This window comes from Castor canadensis, chromosome 4, assembly GCF_047511655.1.
Source record: "Castor canadensis chromosome 4, mCasCan1.hap1v2, whole genome shotgun sequence".
NCBI classification, from domain to species: domain Eukaryota; kingdom Metazoa; phylum Chordata; class Mammalia; order Rodentia; family Castoridae; genus Castor; species Castor canadensis.
The window spans coordinates 157015897-157034197 of NC_133389.1; the positions used below are offsets into that span (position 1 = coordinate 157015897).

Consider the following 18301-nt stretch of genomic DNA (forward strand, 5'->3'; position numbering starts at 1 on the left):
TTTTTCTTTTGTTTTGGGGATCTGCTGGCAGTGAATACCCTCCATTCTTAGTTAAGAAAGACTTACTTCATTGTCATATTTGAACAATATTTTTGCTGGGTCTAGAATTCTGTATTGATTGTTACTTTTCTCTCACAGCATTTTAAAGGCACTCCATTAGAATTTGCATGGGTTCTTACAAGAAATCTGTATGTATATAATGCTTCCCTTTTTTACTAGATGCCTTTAAAGTTTTCTTTGCCTTTGATCTTGAGCAATTCCAAATGATACGTTGCTTTCTTTCTTCCCCTCCTCACCCCCACATTTATCCTAGTGTTCTTGGATTTGTGGCTTAATGTCTGTCATTAATTTTGGAAAATTAGCAGTTACATTTTCTTATTTTTCTGCCCTGTTTTCTCTCTCTTCTGAGATTCTGTTACACGTTAGAGACTATCCCACTGCTCTTTTTATGTTCTTTTCCCCTTATTTTTTTTCCTCTTTATTTTTCAATTTGGTTAATTTCTGTTGTCTTGTCTTTAGGTTCACTCATTCTTCATCTGTATCAAACTGTATTATGATAGGTCAAAAGCATTCTTTCTTTAGTTTCCATCTCACTGCCGAAATGATTCATCTGGTTGTACATGTCACCTGCCTTTTTTGTTAGAGCCTTTATCATGTTGGTCATAGTTAATCTTAACGTCTGTATCATACCTGGGTCTAGTTCTGATGATTGCTGTTTATTGGGAGTGTGGAGTATGAATTCTCTTGCTTACTCAAGTGCTTTGTAGTATTTGTAGCAGAGAAGATTCTAGGGCAGAACTGGACACTGGAGTTGAAAGTTAGCCAAACTGCATAGGATATTAGACTATGAGAAACAACAAAGTTTGCCACAATCTAGAGAAGGAGTTGGGCTGTTCTGTTAGTTGCCGTTATTGTACCACTGGCTTCATATGCCTGGAAAACTAGGTTGTTTCTAGAGTGAGTAGTAGTTTCCAGAGCAGTATCTGTACTGTGCCTTACATGGGGTCTATCCGTCTCTGTTTTTACTTGCTATTTGGAGTTAATTTTTCCATGGATAGAGAAGAATCTGTTCAGATTAAGGCTCAATCATAGGCATACACTGTACTTCCTTAGTCTTGGATTTGTGTGTCTTCTCTTGCCTGTCCTTAACAAATAGGGCTACTCACATTTCCCCCTGCTATAGTGAGTGCTCACCAGTGTTCTAAGGCCAGCAGTGTTGCCCTTCGCTTCAGGGATTTTAAGACTTTTGTGCAAGTAGGCAGGCTAGTGCTTGCCTGTAATCCCGACATTTAGGAGGCAGAGGCAGGAATATCCAACCCTGTCTCATAAAAAAAAAAAAAAAAAAACTTCTATAATGGACAGTTTCTTGTGCTTCCCCCTCAACTGCTGTTACTTCCTATCAAGGAAGTGTCTATGTCACAGTGGATACTAGGATTCTTTGCAGTCTTTTCTGAGTGGCTGATGGAGTTCCTGGAGAAAAAGCACACAGTTACTAGTTGCACCCTGACTCACTAGCTTATACTCTGGCCTTCATCAAATTTTCACCTATATTAGACGAAATGGTAAAAAAAAAAATTCTTTTTTACCATCGTACCAGTGCCTCTATTTCAGATGAGCATGTGTTTTTGTGCCCTCCCTTCCTGAGGCATTGTCTCCTTAGATTTTGGTTGTCCTCTTTACCTTTGTGATAACAAAGGTAACGTGAGTAGGATGTAGAGAACTAACATTTTAGTTGTGTACATTCTGGGACAGAAGCCAGAACCAGTGCACATATTTTTTTAATTGATGTAATACAGATAGATGAAGACTGAAAAGACCTGTGTAAGTTTGTTTCTTGGTGAGACAGAGTCTCACCATGTAGCACAAACTGGTAGTCCAGGCTACCTTGAACTCTCAAGCCTCTTGGCTCAGCCTCCCAAATACTGGGATTACATGCATCCACCACCCACCTGGCCAAAACTGTACAAATTTGAAGACAAAACCAAGAAAACAGAAGGATTAAAGATGCTGAAAAAGGAAGGAATAAGTAAAATAATATTATAGAGGGAAAGAATTATTTTAGTAAACATAGGAGGTGGATGGTGAAACAAATACAAAAGAACTAAGAGCCAAGCACCAATAGCTACTTGGGAGGCTGATACTGGAAGGATCGCAGTTCACAGCCAGGGCCAGGTAAATAGTTCACAAGACCCCATCTCCAACATAACCAGAGCAAATTGGACTGGAAGTGTGGGGCTCAAGAAGGAGAATGCCTGTTTTTATGCATAAAGCCCTGAGTTCAAAACAAAAACCTTTTTTCTAAAACTATGTAAATCAATTTTGGAACTTATAGGTCATCTGTTTACATAAATGTTTGGAATCATAAAATCCTCTTATTTTTGGCTGGGAGTGTGACTCAAGCAGTAACGCACTAGCAATTGCTAGTCCTTGAGTTCAAACACCTCAGTACTGCCAAAAATAAAGTCTTCCTTTTTTTTTTTTAAAACTGGAATAGACATCAGAAGTCACTTTAATCTTTGCACAGAGTTACCAGTCTAGTCCCTGGGCTGGGTCCTTTTATTCTCCTTTGTTTTTAAAGATATTTAGATAAATTTTTGAGAAGCTTTCAGATGCAATTTCCAAGTTAGAGATTTCTTTAAAATGTAGAGATTCATTTGAGTTTTATACTCTATTCTGTGGTGTTTGATTTGATATTAAAATGTCACCTTATTGGTTAAAATTGATGGCTTTAGAATGACATACCACATTTATTCCCTGACTTTGCATGTATCTTAATGCAAAGCTAACCTATACTCTGGTTTAAGAAGAGTTCTCTTTTTTTTTTTTTTCCCCTTTTTAAAGAAAAGTGGAAGGGACCTGCTAGAAACTACCCTTGTCAGTGCTAAGATCTGAACTCGGACTCAGTTTAGAACTCTTGATAGTATATCATATATCAAATTTATGTCCCAGTTTATTTTAAACTGTGACTAAGTTGAGCATCATTCTACAAGACAGTGTTACTTGAAATATATTCAATATTGTTTAAGACATGCTGTATGGAATTCCTCTTTGAAGATTGTCCTCAGTTCACAGTACATTGAAAAGATCCAAGTGGTCATGCAATGTCTGAGGTACCTATAATGTAGTATATGGCTGTGATGGTACAAAGTTGGGAAGGACTAACCTATAGCATCACATTAATTTAACTTTGGAAGCTAACATGTAGTTACAGTATATTCACATGGGGAAACCTACTGTGGACCATAAGCTCTCAGGTAATGAAGAGGAAAAAGAAAAGAAACAAAATTGGTCAACCTTGGCTGAATTTAGACTTTTGTAAAAACACAGACATCCTACATGTCCTCACCATTGTTAGAATCCACCAAATACAGAACATCTAAATTGATCTCTGAATCATTCCCACTGTCCTCCCTTTTAGATCACCATTTTCCTCTTGACCCCAAAGCACCTCTTGATTTACTACCTTCGTTACCATTCAGCGAAATATTAGGTCATTTTTAACCCATTTCCAAAAAAATTTTCTCCACTGATAAAGTGATGCAATGGATTATATACAGTCTATAACTCCCATTATGAATAACATGTTACATGTAGTTTTACGTTTGACTTTTTCACAAAAAATCAGCTTGAATTAGAAGCAGATGCTCTTTTGAATTAATAGGCTATATGAAAAAGGAAACATTAATGAAATTAATACTACCATTAACAGATTATCATTTGTGTTAAGTAGAAATAGTAATAGCTAACAGCTAACGTTTGTAATAGATACTACTTGATGTGCTTCACATATAATAATTAATTTATTCCTCATAAACCTTTTGAGATGGATAACATTCTCATCTCTTTTTTTATAGTCAGGAAACCAAGGTTAAGTAATTCGCATCTGCTTTACATGTTTGATGAGGGATAGAACCACTTATACCCAGGAATCTGGGACTGAAGATGCTTTTAACTGCTGTATTATACCTGCCCCTGTTATAAGTGATTGATTATAAATTGCTATTATTCATGTTTTACAGGCTTAGAATCTTTTTGCTTTCAACTCTTACAATCACTGAATAAGTACCTACCTTATACTATTCCCTGTGCAAGTACCTAAGGATATAAAAAATAAGATGTGGCTTTTGATCACATAGAGCTAAAGAAGTTTATTAGCTTATAGTTTTCAGCTTGCTAAAGAATAATTTTTATTGTTTTTAGTCTGTTAGATTTTTATATTTATTTTTAATCAACATATCATACAATTTAGTCCTAACCATTTTTAAGTATATAGGTCAGTGGTGTTTATTAAGTATATTCACATCATGGTACAACAGATCGCCAGAATATTTTCATCTTGCAAAACTGAAACCCTGTATCCATTAAACATGGGGATATAAACATATCCCCATTTTCACCTACCCCAGTCCCTGGCAGCCATCATTCTAGTCTTGTTTCTTCTGTGAGTTTAAAGTGGAAATGTACAGTTTTTATATTTTTGTGACTAGCTTATTTCAGTTATTGTCTTCAAGATTCATCCATATTATGGCATATATCAGGATTTCCTTTTAATATTGAATATTCCATTTTACATATATGTAGATAGATAATAGATATATGTCACATTTTCCTTATCCATCCATCAGTGGACACGGGTTGCTTCTACCTCTTAACTGTTAGGAATAATGCTTCTATGAATTGTGGAGTACAGATATATCTCTTTGAGATTTTGTTACCAGTTCTTTTGAGTATGTAGTAAGAAGTGAGATTGATGGATTATATGGCTAATTCTATTAGTAATTTTTTGAGAAATACCCCATTCCATTTTCCATAGTAGTCATACCATTTTCCATTCCCAGTAACAGTTCAAAAGTGTTCTAGTTTCTTCACATCCTTGTCAGTATTTTCTGTTTACAGTGATAGTTTTTTATAATAGCCATCCTTTATGATTGTGGGGTTTTGTCTTATGACTTTGATTTTCATTTCCCTAATAATTAGTGATGTTGAGCATCTTTCTATATGTTTGTTAGTCATTTGTATATCTCCATCAGAGAAATGTCTAAACAACTTATATGCCCCTTTTTTAATGTGAATATTTTGTTGTCAAGTTATAGTTCGTTATATTTTCTGATATTAACCCCTCAAATGATTTGTGAACATTTTCTCTCATTCTGAAAATTGCCTTTTCATTATATACTGTGTCCTTAGATGTACAGAAGTTTTTTAGTTTGATATAGTGGCATGTATCTGTTTTGGTTGCTTATGCTTTCAGTGTCATATCTAAGAAATCACTGCCAAATTCAACTTCAGAAAGTTTTTCCCTTTTTCTTTTTTTTTTCTTCCAGTACCAGAGTTTTGAACTCAGGGCATCACACTTGCTAGACAGGCGCTCTACCACTTGAGCCACTCCTCCAGCCCTCTTTTGTGTTAGGTATTTTCAAGATACAATCTCACGAACTATTCCCAGGGCTGGCTTTGAACAGTCCTCCTGATCTCTGCCTTCCAACTAACTAGGATTACAGGCGTAACCCAACAGCGACCAACCCCTATTTTCTTTTAGAAGTTTTAGGTCTTAAGTTTAGGCATTTGATCCATTTGGAGTTAATTTTTGTATGTGGTATAAGGTAAGGGGAGCAATTTCATTATTCTACATGTAAATAACCACTTTTTCCAAGAGCATTTATTGAAGAGACTGCTCTGATATGTTACATTTTCTTAAATGCTCTAAAATGATGAATTATAAGATTTCTCTATTTAAGGAATGTTTTTCCCACTGAAATTTAGCTTTAATATTTTTATATATGTAATATTTGTTACTGATATAGAATTTCAAGTTTTGTAGGTATAACAAAACTTGAACTCTATAATGAACTCGTAAGTGATCATTTAACTCTGATTTGTTTATGCCGTTTCCATGCTTATTTTTGGGTCAGCCTTCTATGATATATTAAAATTAAACTGATGTAAGTCAGTTTCAGAGTCATTATTTAAATGCCTCATATTTACTAAAACGTTTGTTCCTTTGAGCTGTTTCTTTACCAAAAAATCAAAATAAGGGAAACAACAGTCATTTGCATAATCTTTCCTGTCCTTTTATATTTGTAGGGAAGCAGCACGAGAATGTCGTAGAAAGAAGAAAGAATATGTGAAATGTTTAGAAAACAGAGTGGCAGTGCTTGAAAACCAAAACAAGACACTGATTGAGGAGCTAAAAGCACTTAAAGACCTTTACTGCCACAAATCAGATTAATTTGGGATTTAAATTTTCACCTGTTATGGTAGAAAATGGACTGGATTGGACACAACCAGAAAGACAAAATAAACATTTTATTTTCTAAACATTTCTTTTTTTCTATGCGCAAAACTGCCTGAAAGCAACTACAGAATTTCATTCATTTGTGCTTTTGCATTAAACTGTGAATGTCCAACACCTGCCTCCACTTCTCCCCTCAAGAAACTTTCAGCACCAGGAATCATGAAGAGACTTCTGCTTTCCAACTCCCACCCTCCTCAAGAAGTAATCATTTGTTTACTTGTAAATTGTTGGGGGAAAATGAGGAAAATGAAATCTTTTTTAAATGATTTCAAGGTTTGTGCTGACCTCCTTGATTGCCTTAGGGACAGAATTACCCCAGCCTCTTGAGCTGAAGTAATGTGTGGGCCGCATGCATAAAGTAAGTAAGGTGCAATGAAGAAGTGTTGATTGCCAAATTGACATGTTTTCACATTTTCATTGTGGATTATGTAAAATTATTAAAAGACACACCCTGTAAAATATAATTTTAGTATGATGTTGAAGAAATTAGGAATGAATTTGGAGAACTTTCTATGTCTGTTCTTTTCTTTGGTACTAAAAACCTTCTGTATTAACCACAGCTCTCCATAGGGCAGTTGTTGCTTCTTAATTCAGTTCTGTATGTGTTCATCATTTTTGAATACATTAAAAGAAGTAACCAACTGAATGAAAAAGCATGGCATTTGAATTTAAATTAAACTGTAGTAAGTAAAAGTACAAAGCTTATTTTAGTTATTACTAAATCTTAGTAAAAAGATACTGACTAGGGAACCAGCCCCTTGAGTTATATAACAAGGTTTTTAAATAAAAGTTTTTGTCCTTGCCTTCAAAGATATTTATATTGTCACTCATTTACTTAAAAGATACTTCTAATTTACTGTTGCCCTTTGCACTTATAGTGTGCCACCAATAGGAAAGCCTTTAAGATATTAAATAAAGCAAAACATTTGTTATAGAAAAATACCAAATTTTAAATCTTTTCCATGTTAACGTAATTTAACCAGAGAATCTCTAGCAAATTTTTTAAATGAAAGAATTTATAAGGATGTGGTTCTAGAAAGTACTGTGTTAGATATGCACAAGGAAAGTAATTTCTGCAGACATTTGAATGTCTACTATACTGCAATACTTGGATTGTCATTCTTGCAAAACACTTTTGTTTTCTCCTAAAAAGGGTAGTTAAACCTTTCCAAAATGCTATCAAAGCCTTTGTCATTTATGAAGAAGCTACCTAGTTTAATTGCTGACTATAATAGTCTGTGTTTATGTTTATCATACATTGTGTCCAATGATATTTTTAATTATTAATTACTCATTTTATTCACTAAGCCTGATACATGTAAAAGTTATCCTTTAAAAGAAAAATGAGACCAAGGTGGAGTTTTGAAATTGAAAACTGACATAACGTTAGATTATAATTTCTCATTTCAAAAGGAAATACATTTTTTAAAAGTTAAACTTAGAAAATGTTTTATATTTAGTCATGGGTTATTTAAAGTTGTAATGTAACAAAACATGCAGACATAAGTGCATGTTATTGGGGCCATTTTTAAAAGTAAAGAGTTTTAATTAATATTTGTAAATGTATTTTTGTTTGTAACAGACCGTTGTCTTTTTTCAAGGATGAACAGAGTTTATGAAGGAACATCATTCTGACAATTGAATGATGTAGTCTTTATATTTGGACAGTTCACCAGATTCTCAAGAAGGCTTTCAAATGACTGTAAAGTTTGATGTTTGTCCTGCTGAGCAAATGGGGAAATGATAGCATAAAAACTGTTTGTATACCAGGATAGCTATGTCATTTTCTAAATTTGGTTGTGTAGAAACCAAGTAAAATCTGTTCACAAGCTGGAGTCATTTCACAGTGAGTCAAAATGTCAGATTGAACATTTTAAATGTCATACTATTTATAATAGTACATGAAAATTACCTGGAGTATAGCAATTTGTAATTTCTAAAGCTTTTTTTTTTCAAAAGTTGAGGCTTTCTTCTTACTTAGGAAGTTGGTGGTCCTCTTACTCCCTGATGAATCAAGGCAATCACATTTCTGTTAGCTGGGTGGATTTATAAGTTATGAAGACCTGGTCCTTTATACCTTAAGGATGATTGCACTGGTTTGAAATCAGTTACTTAATAGTAAGCTGAGAAATGTATTATGTTGCTAAATCTGCTTTAGACACTTAGATGTGAAGATTTCAGTTAATACAGATTGAAATCAAGCATCTTATGTGCAGGCTTTTTTTTTTTAATACGAGAATTAGACTAAAAAAGTGGTTTGAAGGTTGTAGCTTGGAGAATCTTTACTAAGAAAATGATGTGATTTTTTTTTTTTTTTAAATCTTGTAGCCAAGAACTTACGTGGCCACATTATCAGAAATAAATGTTTTTCTCTTCATATTGGCCAAAAGGGAATGAGTATGTCATCATAGGAATCTGTACATACGCTATTGATTTGCCTAGAAAATAGCAATTTGGTATTGCTCACTTTGCAAATATAGGGCCATGTGGCACTTTTATCTATAGGACAGATTAACTCTAATAAAAATGAAGTGGGGAGGGGTTTATTTTTGATATATTACTGCTAATGAGTTTTCAAGCTTTGATAGTGTTTAACTGAAAAGTGGTTTAGAAAGGGCTAGCTTCAATGTGTTCACATAATTAAAACAATGAGGTGAGATACAATTTTAAGTTCATTCTTTTTAAACTCAAGTACCATATTGGCAACCATAATATTGTCATAGGTGCTCTGTTTAGATACCAGGGGTGGGTGGAGAGGGAATTGGGGAAATGGCATTTGTGTAATATATGTGTACATATATACATACATAGTATATAATCTAAAGCTCTGAGAGCTTATAAGTCAGGAATGCTGAGTATTATAGTATACTGAGGTCAGATGAAACTTACATTTTTGTGTGTTCTATTGCATCCCTTCTGGTAGTTTCTATGACTGCATTTCTCCAGCACTCATGATTGATTTTTATCTTCAATTTTTCTTCCTAGTTTTTTTGTTTTTTTTGTTTTTTTTTGGATTGATGCTTTTAAATATGTTACTAGTTACTTGAAAGCTTCCCTCCCTTCCCCCCAAAAAAAGAAAAAACTACTTGGTTTTTCTGCTTTGTCTCTGGCAGCTACAACAGTGGTAAGAACATTTTGAAAATAGCATTTGAAAGGAACCACTGACTTCTCAAAACTCACCCTGGGGGAGGAATTTTAGTGTTTTCGTTTGAGCGGAAATTTTGTCAGGAAATGCATTTTGATGGCAGGTCAGCAGCAGTGCTAGTGTCTGAAAGCACAATACCATTCAGACAGGCTATCCCATCAGAAGTCATCTGGCTAAAAGTTTATCTCTGTCTCTCAGGACTACTCCCTATTCTTGATTATTTGGGGTGACGTGGAATCATACAAAGGCTTAGGGTTTAGACACACACAAGTTTGTATAAATCAGGATGCTTTTACTTCCTCGAAGTGACTTGAATCTAGATGTCTTCTTTTTTGTAGTTAGTAAGTTTTTAATTCTGTGATCAGCCACAGCCAGCTGTTAACATAAATTGGCCTCTGTTTACCAAAGGCTGCATCATTTTGCAGGATTTAAAAAGACTAATATATTAGAAATGTGGCTACATGCCTTTTCAGTGACTTACAAAAGACTTTATTTTGTGGACTCTGTAACTGAAAATTTCTGGAATATTATTTCCCATGACCTAATACAAAAGTTGTATATTTATTTGGATTGTATTTACAGTAATTCTTTGTAAATGTTTGGTGTAACTTGCACTTTTAAACATGACCCACTTTGGGTATTAGTGACTTAGAAAATTCCCTCATTTAATTATCAATTGATATTTTAGTCTCTTCTCCTCTCTTCAGATCATACGACTTTTTTAATGGAAGCTTTTCATTGATTAAAATATCTTAGCAACTAAAAGCTAGCCTTAAAAGTGCTGTAAAAGCAAAATATGTGGAAAATAGATTTGATTATACCAGTTAAATTAAAAGATGGGCTCATGCTTTTTCATCATGGATAAAGATAGAAGAAAAAATAACTGAACAATATTTCCAGTTGTAAATGAAATTTTATCCTCACCCCAATTCTGATGGTATCTATAATATGCCAAAATAATCTAGAATAATAAGATTTTAGAAGCAATTAACTATTGTCATCATGGGAGATCACATGTAATAATCATTTTTACTGAATTATTTTCCTTTTAAATTGGCTTTAACATCAAAGAAATGCTGCCTGAATTTGACCGGTTTCAGTTAAGGGGGAAGTAAATTGTGAAGAATTAATGGAATCGATTTGTTCACTCAGTTGTACAAAGCACAACTAGAACTTTTTGTTTGGTAGGTCACATACATCTTGATTCCTTTAGATGTTAGTAATGTTGACTTTTTTAAAGTTGACTACGTAGTCACTGTGCGTATTCGGAACTGGTTTCCTTGACTTTCTAGAATCAATAATCAAGAGAGGCATCAATCCTTGAGGTGTTGAACATATCATGATGTTGAGTCAGTGTGGAAGAATTTCAAACAAATCAAACAGGGTGCTGAAGCTCCATCTGTCTCATCTGCTTATGATACGTTCTTACTGATTCGTGAATGTAGCTTAAGCCTTTGTATGTGTCCTCAGGGGGCAGACAAACTTAAGAGGGACCAGATAACATTTGAATGGAGGAATTATATATTTCAGGTGTTTTAGCTTGAAATTTATTTTTTAAAAAAAGAAAAACGAAAAAAAAATAGAACAAAGCCTGTAAAGCAAGTTGACATTATAAACAGGCAGAGTTGTTTAGCACAGAGAGAAAATATTGATCTGTCTGCATTCTGGTACTGTGGGTGCAGGTCCCAGCTGGGTAAAACATTTAAATGTTTAAAACATTTAATTTAAAACATTTTAAATTAGTCTCACCAGCAAGTTAAAGGAAAGAAAATAATCTACAGGAAGTATCTTTTGAGAAGGGTCAAAATTGAAATTTTACCTACTTTCTAGACATTATTGAATACCTGCTTATGGAGGTGTGGCATTTCTAAGCTTCTGTCTGAGAGGCATCTCAGAGGTGTCAGAGTCAATATGAGTTTAAAGAAGAAAATCCTTGCAGATAATGATCCTATGTTAATTCTAAGGCCACGTGAAATGATCTATCATTGTGTTGGGAGGTTTTATTTTCTTATGTTTTAAAATTAAATTGGTAAATGCTTTATAGATGTATTTTTATCCAGGTGCCACTCCAATGTATATGTAATAAAATTATTTATATTAAAAAGTGGGAAATAATTTGTCAACATTTTTCTGTGAGTATAGATTTGTTAGGAGTGGCAAAACAGAGTGCTAGTTAGCAGTTTCTCATGTAAATTGTCCTTGGCTGATTTGTACACATCACTTGTAATCCTCTCCTTCCCCAGCAAAAGGAATTATTTCTAACCCAGATGTGTCACTTGAAACTTTTTAGAAGTAAAATAACCAGGGAAGTTCCTAGAAAGGTGTTTGGTTTTTTATTTTTTTTCCTTAAGGATTGGGATAAAGATTACCTCCCCCAAACTATTAGCACAAAACAGGGTATCAATTTTTTAACTCTGATGTTTCTATTGGAGTTGAATACTAAATAACTACAATGAGGGAAATACATTTTAGTAAAATTCCCTACATTCTACAGACATCCCTGTTTCAATTTTTTTACCAAAATTTTTTGTGCTTTATGTATAAAGGAAAAAAATGTGCTGAGTTACAATGCATTTTATTAACACCATGTACATATTAGCTGCTTTGTGTTCAGAATGGTAGCAATTGCTTTGTATATTGAAGTGATCCTTGTGAATTTGTGAAATATTGTTATAAAGTGCTTTTTCTTACTGTAATCTTTGTGGTATCAACTGTCATAATGCCGTTTTTACACAAACATTTATGTGCAGTCACATAAACATGCTTTTAAAAACTCTGTAAGTCTCTTTTTTGGGGTTTGGGAGCTCCTTATATTTTATTTCTTGCTAGTAGTGTTAGGTCTTGTTTCCTTGAACTTAGGTTTATTGATTTTGTTAAATGAGAATAGCTTGTGTTGCATAACAATAGAAAATTGTAACTCAAGCAACAAGAGTGTGTCCTCAGTTACTTAATCTTACTGAACTCCACATTTTTAGCATGAGATTTCTTTTTTTCAGTAAGATTGAACAGTGCCTGTTTGAGGATTTGAAGATGTTCCTGCCTGTTGAAATAACCAGTGGAGACATATGACCATCTGTCTCTCGTGTCATATAAAATGGAAGGGAAGCTGGAGACTGGTCATACACTTCAGTCTTCTCAGCACTCCGGAGGCTGAGACAGAAGGATGAAAAGTTCAAGGCCAGATTGGGCTGCATAGGGAGACTGTCTCCAAAAAAAAAAGAAGAAGAAAAAAGGATGTGGTTAATTTTGCTTATGGCATAAGAATAATGAAGATGCTATACTAATCTGAAATAATCTGGAACTTCTGAAAATAAGCAGTCACATTTATTATTAAGTACTGTGTATTCTTTAATTGCTGAGATAACATTTATTAAGCTTGGCACACCTGTCACTGTTGAAAGAATTGCATGGATTTCATTTTTTTGCCCCTTGTGCAAAGAGTAGCCAGATAATTTATGGCATAAACACATTTTCAGGAGTAAAAGGGTGATACCAGTTTCAAGGGGACAAGCACAAACCAGGGTTATGCTGAGTATGTTAGAACCTGAGGTCATCCTACTTGCCAGCCACATTCAAGTGCTTAAACCTCCAGGAAAATCAAGTTACAAATTGTCTCTTCACATCTTTGCTGTCATTTGACAAATTCATTGACATTTCTTGGCACTGGAGTGACAGAAATGCCCCTTTCCTCAATAGTCTCATACATCCAAAAATAAATCCTAATGCCTTTATACAATGATAGCCCTTTTTTTCCCCACTGAATTCACAACTCAGTGGTTACTTCCACTCAGATTGCAAAACACAGGTGCCAACTAATTTCTCCTCTGAGTCTGTTCCTTCAGCTGGCTTTCCATCTTGCAAGTCGGGCCACTGTCCACTAAATTGCTTAGGGCAAACCTAGGAAAGCAACTACTTTAATCAGCACCATCTTGCTCACTGCATTTTGATTGCTCCACATCTTAAGAATACTGGTCAAATGAGGGCCTAACATCTTGTGAAAGAAAAGGGCAGTTTCCAGGAGTGTGAATACTATTTTTGCTTTTTGATTGAGGTGAAATTCACATGGTAGTATGTGTGGTAGTACTGGGTTTTGAACTCACGCTTGCTAGGCAGGCACTGTACCATTTAAGCCAGCCCTTTTTTGTGATTTTTTGTTTGTTTGTTTTTGACACAGGGTCTCATGAACTATTTACCCAGGCTGGCCCTGAACCATGATCTTCCTGATCTCTGTCTCCTGAGTAGTTAGGATTACAGGTGTGAGCCACCAGCGCCTGACTACATGATAACATTTTTAAAGTCAACAGTTAAAAGATTGTGCAATCACAAATGCTATGTAACCACATCTATCCAGTTCCCAAATATTTTCATCACTCCAAAATAAAACATTTAACCCCACTGCCTCCCCCTACCTAGCAACCACCAGTCTGTTTTCTCTATCGATTAACTGATTGTAGATATTTTAAATAAATGAACTCTCGTGTGCAAGACTTTTGTATCTGACTTCTTTCATTTAACATTTTTTGAGATTCGCACACATGGTAGCATATATCGGTACTTTGGGCTTTTTAATAGCTGAAGAGTAATCTGTGTAGATAAGTTTACCCACACAGCTGTTGATGGACATTTGCGTTTCCACTGTTTAGTCATTGTTACTGTGCACATTTGGGTACAAGTATTTCAGTCCCTATTTTAATTCTTGAAGTATATACCAGCGAGTAGAGTTGCTTTGTTCTGTGGCAACTCTGCTTAACTTTATGAGGAACTACTGAACTTTCCCTCAGTACACGCACCATTACTCCGGCTGTGGAGGTTCCGATTCCTCCACATTCTCACCCACACTTTTGCCATTGTTTAATTATAGCCATTCTCATGAGTGTGAAGTGAACTCACTGGTTTTTGGGTTGCAGTCTCTTGACAAATGTGGAGCATGTTTCTGTTGGCCGTCTGCATAGCTTTGGGAAAATACCTGTTCAAGTGCTTTGCTCTTTATTTAGTCTTTTAATTATTTTTGACAATGCTGGTGTTTGAATTCAAATACAAATTATATTGTTTTTTTTTTTTACAACACAGGGTGGATTATAAACTGTTCCCGTTAATATGGATATAAACTTGACCAAGATAGTAACTAGATACAAGTTTATACATACAACTAGTACATCTATCTCCAGGGTAAATGCTGAGAAATAGGAATTATTTCTCAAGTATTGTTTTCTTCATACTTGAAGATTTTTCCTTAAGTGACCTACATTTTTTTGGGGGGGTGGGGGGAGTTGTTTTGTTTGGTTTTATGATGCTGGTGATTTGAGCCCAGAGAGCATGCAGGGCCAGCTCTCTGCCACTGAGCTGCATTCCCCAAACCCCACCCCCTTTTTCTTTTTCTTAATCAAGTGTTTTGCAGTGCTGGGGACTGTAACTAGGCATTTGCAGTGCTAGACAAGTGCTCTGCCACTGACCTTTGTCCCCAAACCCTTAAGCATTTTTTTATGTCAAACTTTACCATCTATGAGATTTTCTTTCTTTTTTTAAGAAAAATTAGAAATAGCAGACCAGTTTTACACAAAGTTATGAATTAAGTAGGCTACCCATTGTAACCTGTTACATTGTTTTCTAATCTGCAGAAACAATTGTTCTCTGCAAAGAAACTAAATTTTTCAACATGCCATCTTTTCTAGTGTTACTAAAATCTTCAACCTTCTCCGGTCATAGAGATAAAAGTGTACTGTGATTTTAGAGAGGAAAGAAACAACTACCAAATCCTCAGATATTAAAACTGAGCTGAGAACTGCCCAGATGTGCTGTTTGTATGAGCACCAATAGAACAGAGCCAGATTCATACTGCAGTGACTCACCTGATTGGCAGAGAACTTGACTATTTCTCTCTCGATGGGGGTTCTAGGGGATAGAAACTTAGGACTGTTTTCTCTAACATTAGAACACATGACTCTTAACAGCTCTTAAGTCAGGCCCTATAGCTAGCTCCACTTACCAATTCTGAGTGCATTATATAGTTCTTTTTTAAAGTGCTCTAAGGTTTTACGTGTTTTGCTAATTTAAGAACTGGTAGAAAATGCTTCCCACAAAGTGCAACAGATAGGGTCTGGGGATGTGGCTCCTGTAGATCACTTGTTTTGCATGCCTGAGGCTCTGGGTTGAAGTCCCAGCACTGCCCCACCTCAAGAAAAGCTTTAAAGAAAAAATAAAAATATAGCAACTAAATGGTATTGATTGTTGGAGGTGTACCTTACATAAATTTTCTGGAAATTTTCTTGAGAGCAAACTTTTTTATTTTAATATCCCTGAGAAAATGCCCAGAGCAAGGAGAAAGGAAGCACAGATAGATACTGGGTGATTCCATAAGGTAACTCAACTGTAAGGCATCTCTTCATGAGGCAGTGTTTATGAACAAGGCACTATGTAAACACTTAAAGTATATAGTCTTCTAGAGCATAAACTGTATTTGCTAAGAGACATTCCAAACAATTATTTGCCCCCAAAGTATCTAGTGTTCAGTTAGCAAGTATTTTGATGAACTAGAATTTTGGTCCTTGTGTAAAAAAATAAATGTTCTGCTAGAAGCTATCTGGAGATGGTAGCAAGACTCCAGGTAGTTCAGTCATGAACTAAAGAAGCTACCTGCGTGCAAGAGGGAGTCCTTAGAAAACAACAGCACTCTTTGTAGTGGGATGCTTAGCCTGATGTTACATAGACATTTTAGCATAACATCTTTGAATTAGTTGGGGGGAAGTTACTGGTGCACAATGAATTACAGTTCAAAGAAACAGCAATGTGAGAGATGAGTCTTACTCTTTTTTAAAAAAGATTCAAAATACATTTCTGTCTTTAACTTGACACAGTAAGCACATTTTAAATATGCACTTATAGGATGAATTAGTACTTTTTAACCTACATAAAAAGTATGTCACAACTTCACTGAGACTGTACTGGACTACGGTATGCTTCTGGTACTTGCTCGTTCCCCTCCTCTGCACACTTCTGAAGCACTCACTCCCCAGTTTCTGGACATGTAGGTGGCTAATGAATCAACTGGTCCCCTCCAGGTGGCTTTCAGCCCAAGGTTGTGCCCCATATATCCAATGACTAGTCCACACCAGAGTATAAAGCCTGGTCCCGTGGCTTCAATATGGCCTAACTACAGGGCCATCCCAGCTGTAAAGAATGAGGTGCGTTCCAGCCGTTTCTACCTCCATCCCAGTCCCGCTTCTCCCACCCCCTCATTGTTCATTGGGGGAGCAGTCCCAAAAACTCTCTACACCCTAACCTCCATGGCTTAGTCTGATTCCCCAGGAAACCAGACCTGAAACATTCAAAACCCAAAGCCCATAAAAGTCACTTGTCAAACAAAAACTATTTCTGATGATTTTTTTTCTTGCGTGTTCTATTTGTGGGGGAAAAGAAAGAAAAAAACTTATAACCTTTTCTAATTCTTAGTTAATATGGTATAAAAATGTAATATGTAACCCAGTAGTAGGGTACTTTACCTGGTGGGGCATCTAGGCGTCTTTACCTCCACTCCACCCCACTAATACCTAGCTCCAAAGTCAGAGATCTTAGTAAAGAAACTGAACTTCAATTGATACATTCATTTCTAGTAACAGCTAAATGGGACTGGGTTTCTATTACAGTGCTGGTGACACTGCTAGCCTTTTATTTTGCTTGAGAGACGGTCGTGTTCATGGGACAGCACTGGCATCTGGTAGATTCAGTAAGCTGTGGACATTTCCTTTCACATGCATTTATCAGAACCGTGTTGAACTCGTGTATCACACAATGCTCGCAGTTTTTGGTTCACCTTTATTAAAGTAAAACGACCATTTTAAATAAATGTAGAGTATAAATTATTAGATACTCTCACATCCAAAATATTCAGTAAAAGGTTTAAAAGGAGGTCTTACTATTTCGTGAAACAAATCTATTTCTAGTACCAAATACCATGTTGAGATATGGTATATAATATTCTTGTGGTCTAAATTTATTTAACCTTTTTCTTAAGCTGTTGCATTGTAAAAAGAAAAGTTCACATACAATGACTTCATTCATAAAATCTGACAAAGATAATCATAAAAGGATAACAACCATTTAACCCAAAGTTCAAAACTCTCTTGCTGGGGACTAGCTTAGTGGTAGAGTGCTTGCCTAGCATGTGCAAAGCCCTAGGTTCGATCCCCAGCACTGTAAAACATAAACGAAACAAAAAGATTAACGCAGTCTAAATGGAATTCATCCTCTTCAGTATTTGGTTATGATATACAACACACTGGGAAAGCAGCCATGGAAGAGGCAGAAACACGTGGGCCTGACCATGAGCTCACATGGGGGGAGCTGGCCTTTTGCAGAGGGATGAAATTTAAAACTTTTTATTGCTACCGTATGCATAAGAAGAAGGTGTGGAAAGCAATATTCAAAACACAGGAGAAGTGGCAAAACCACGGCTTCTGAGATGAAGACAACATTTTCTAGGTGCTTCCAAAATCTAAAATTTTATTTTTACTTATTCCTTTGTTTAGGTACCTAAACCTGAAATGGAGTAAAAAAAACCATGGCATAATGTATGTTGTTCAATGCCTTGTTTTATATTCAGAAAATTATAAAAGTGGGATAAACAGACATCTGAGAATATATTTAAAATAAATTGCATGATTTCACCTCCCGAATTAATACAAGCTCACTAGCTCAAAAACAACTTTATACCACCCCTTCCTTCCTTATATCATAAAAGGGAAGCAGTGCACAAAGTGGTAGAGCACCTGCTTTACAAGTATGAAGCCCTGAGTTTGAACCCCAGTCCCCACCAAAAAAAAAAAAAAACAGGGAGCAACACATGATAAAGAAACAACATAGGC

The 18301-nt window shown here is 35.5% G+C and overlaps 1 protein-coding gene across 4 annotated transcripts in view; it reads left to right on the top strand.

The window, feature by feature from the left end:
• Positions 1-12216, top strand: part of Creb1 (cAMP responsive element binding protein 1) — a 59770-nt gene extending 47554 nt beyond the window's left edge. For all 4 annotated transcript variants that reach the window (XM_074071568.1, XM_020172234.2, XM_020172235.2 and 1 more), the window contains one exon: positions 6085-12216. In XM_074071568.1, coding sequence (XP_073927669.1) covers positions 6085-6229 — 145 coding nt within the window. In that variant the 3' untranslated portion in view covers positions 6230-12216. The remainder of the gene's footprint in view (positions 1-6084) is intronic.
• Positions 12217-18301: the final 6085 nt, after the last annotated feature.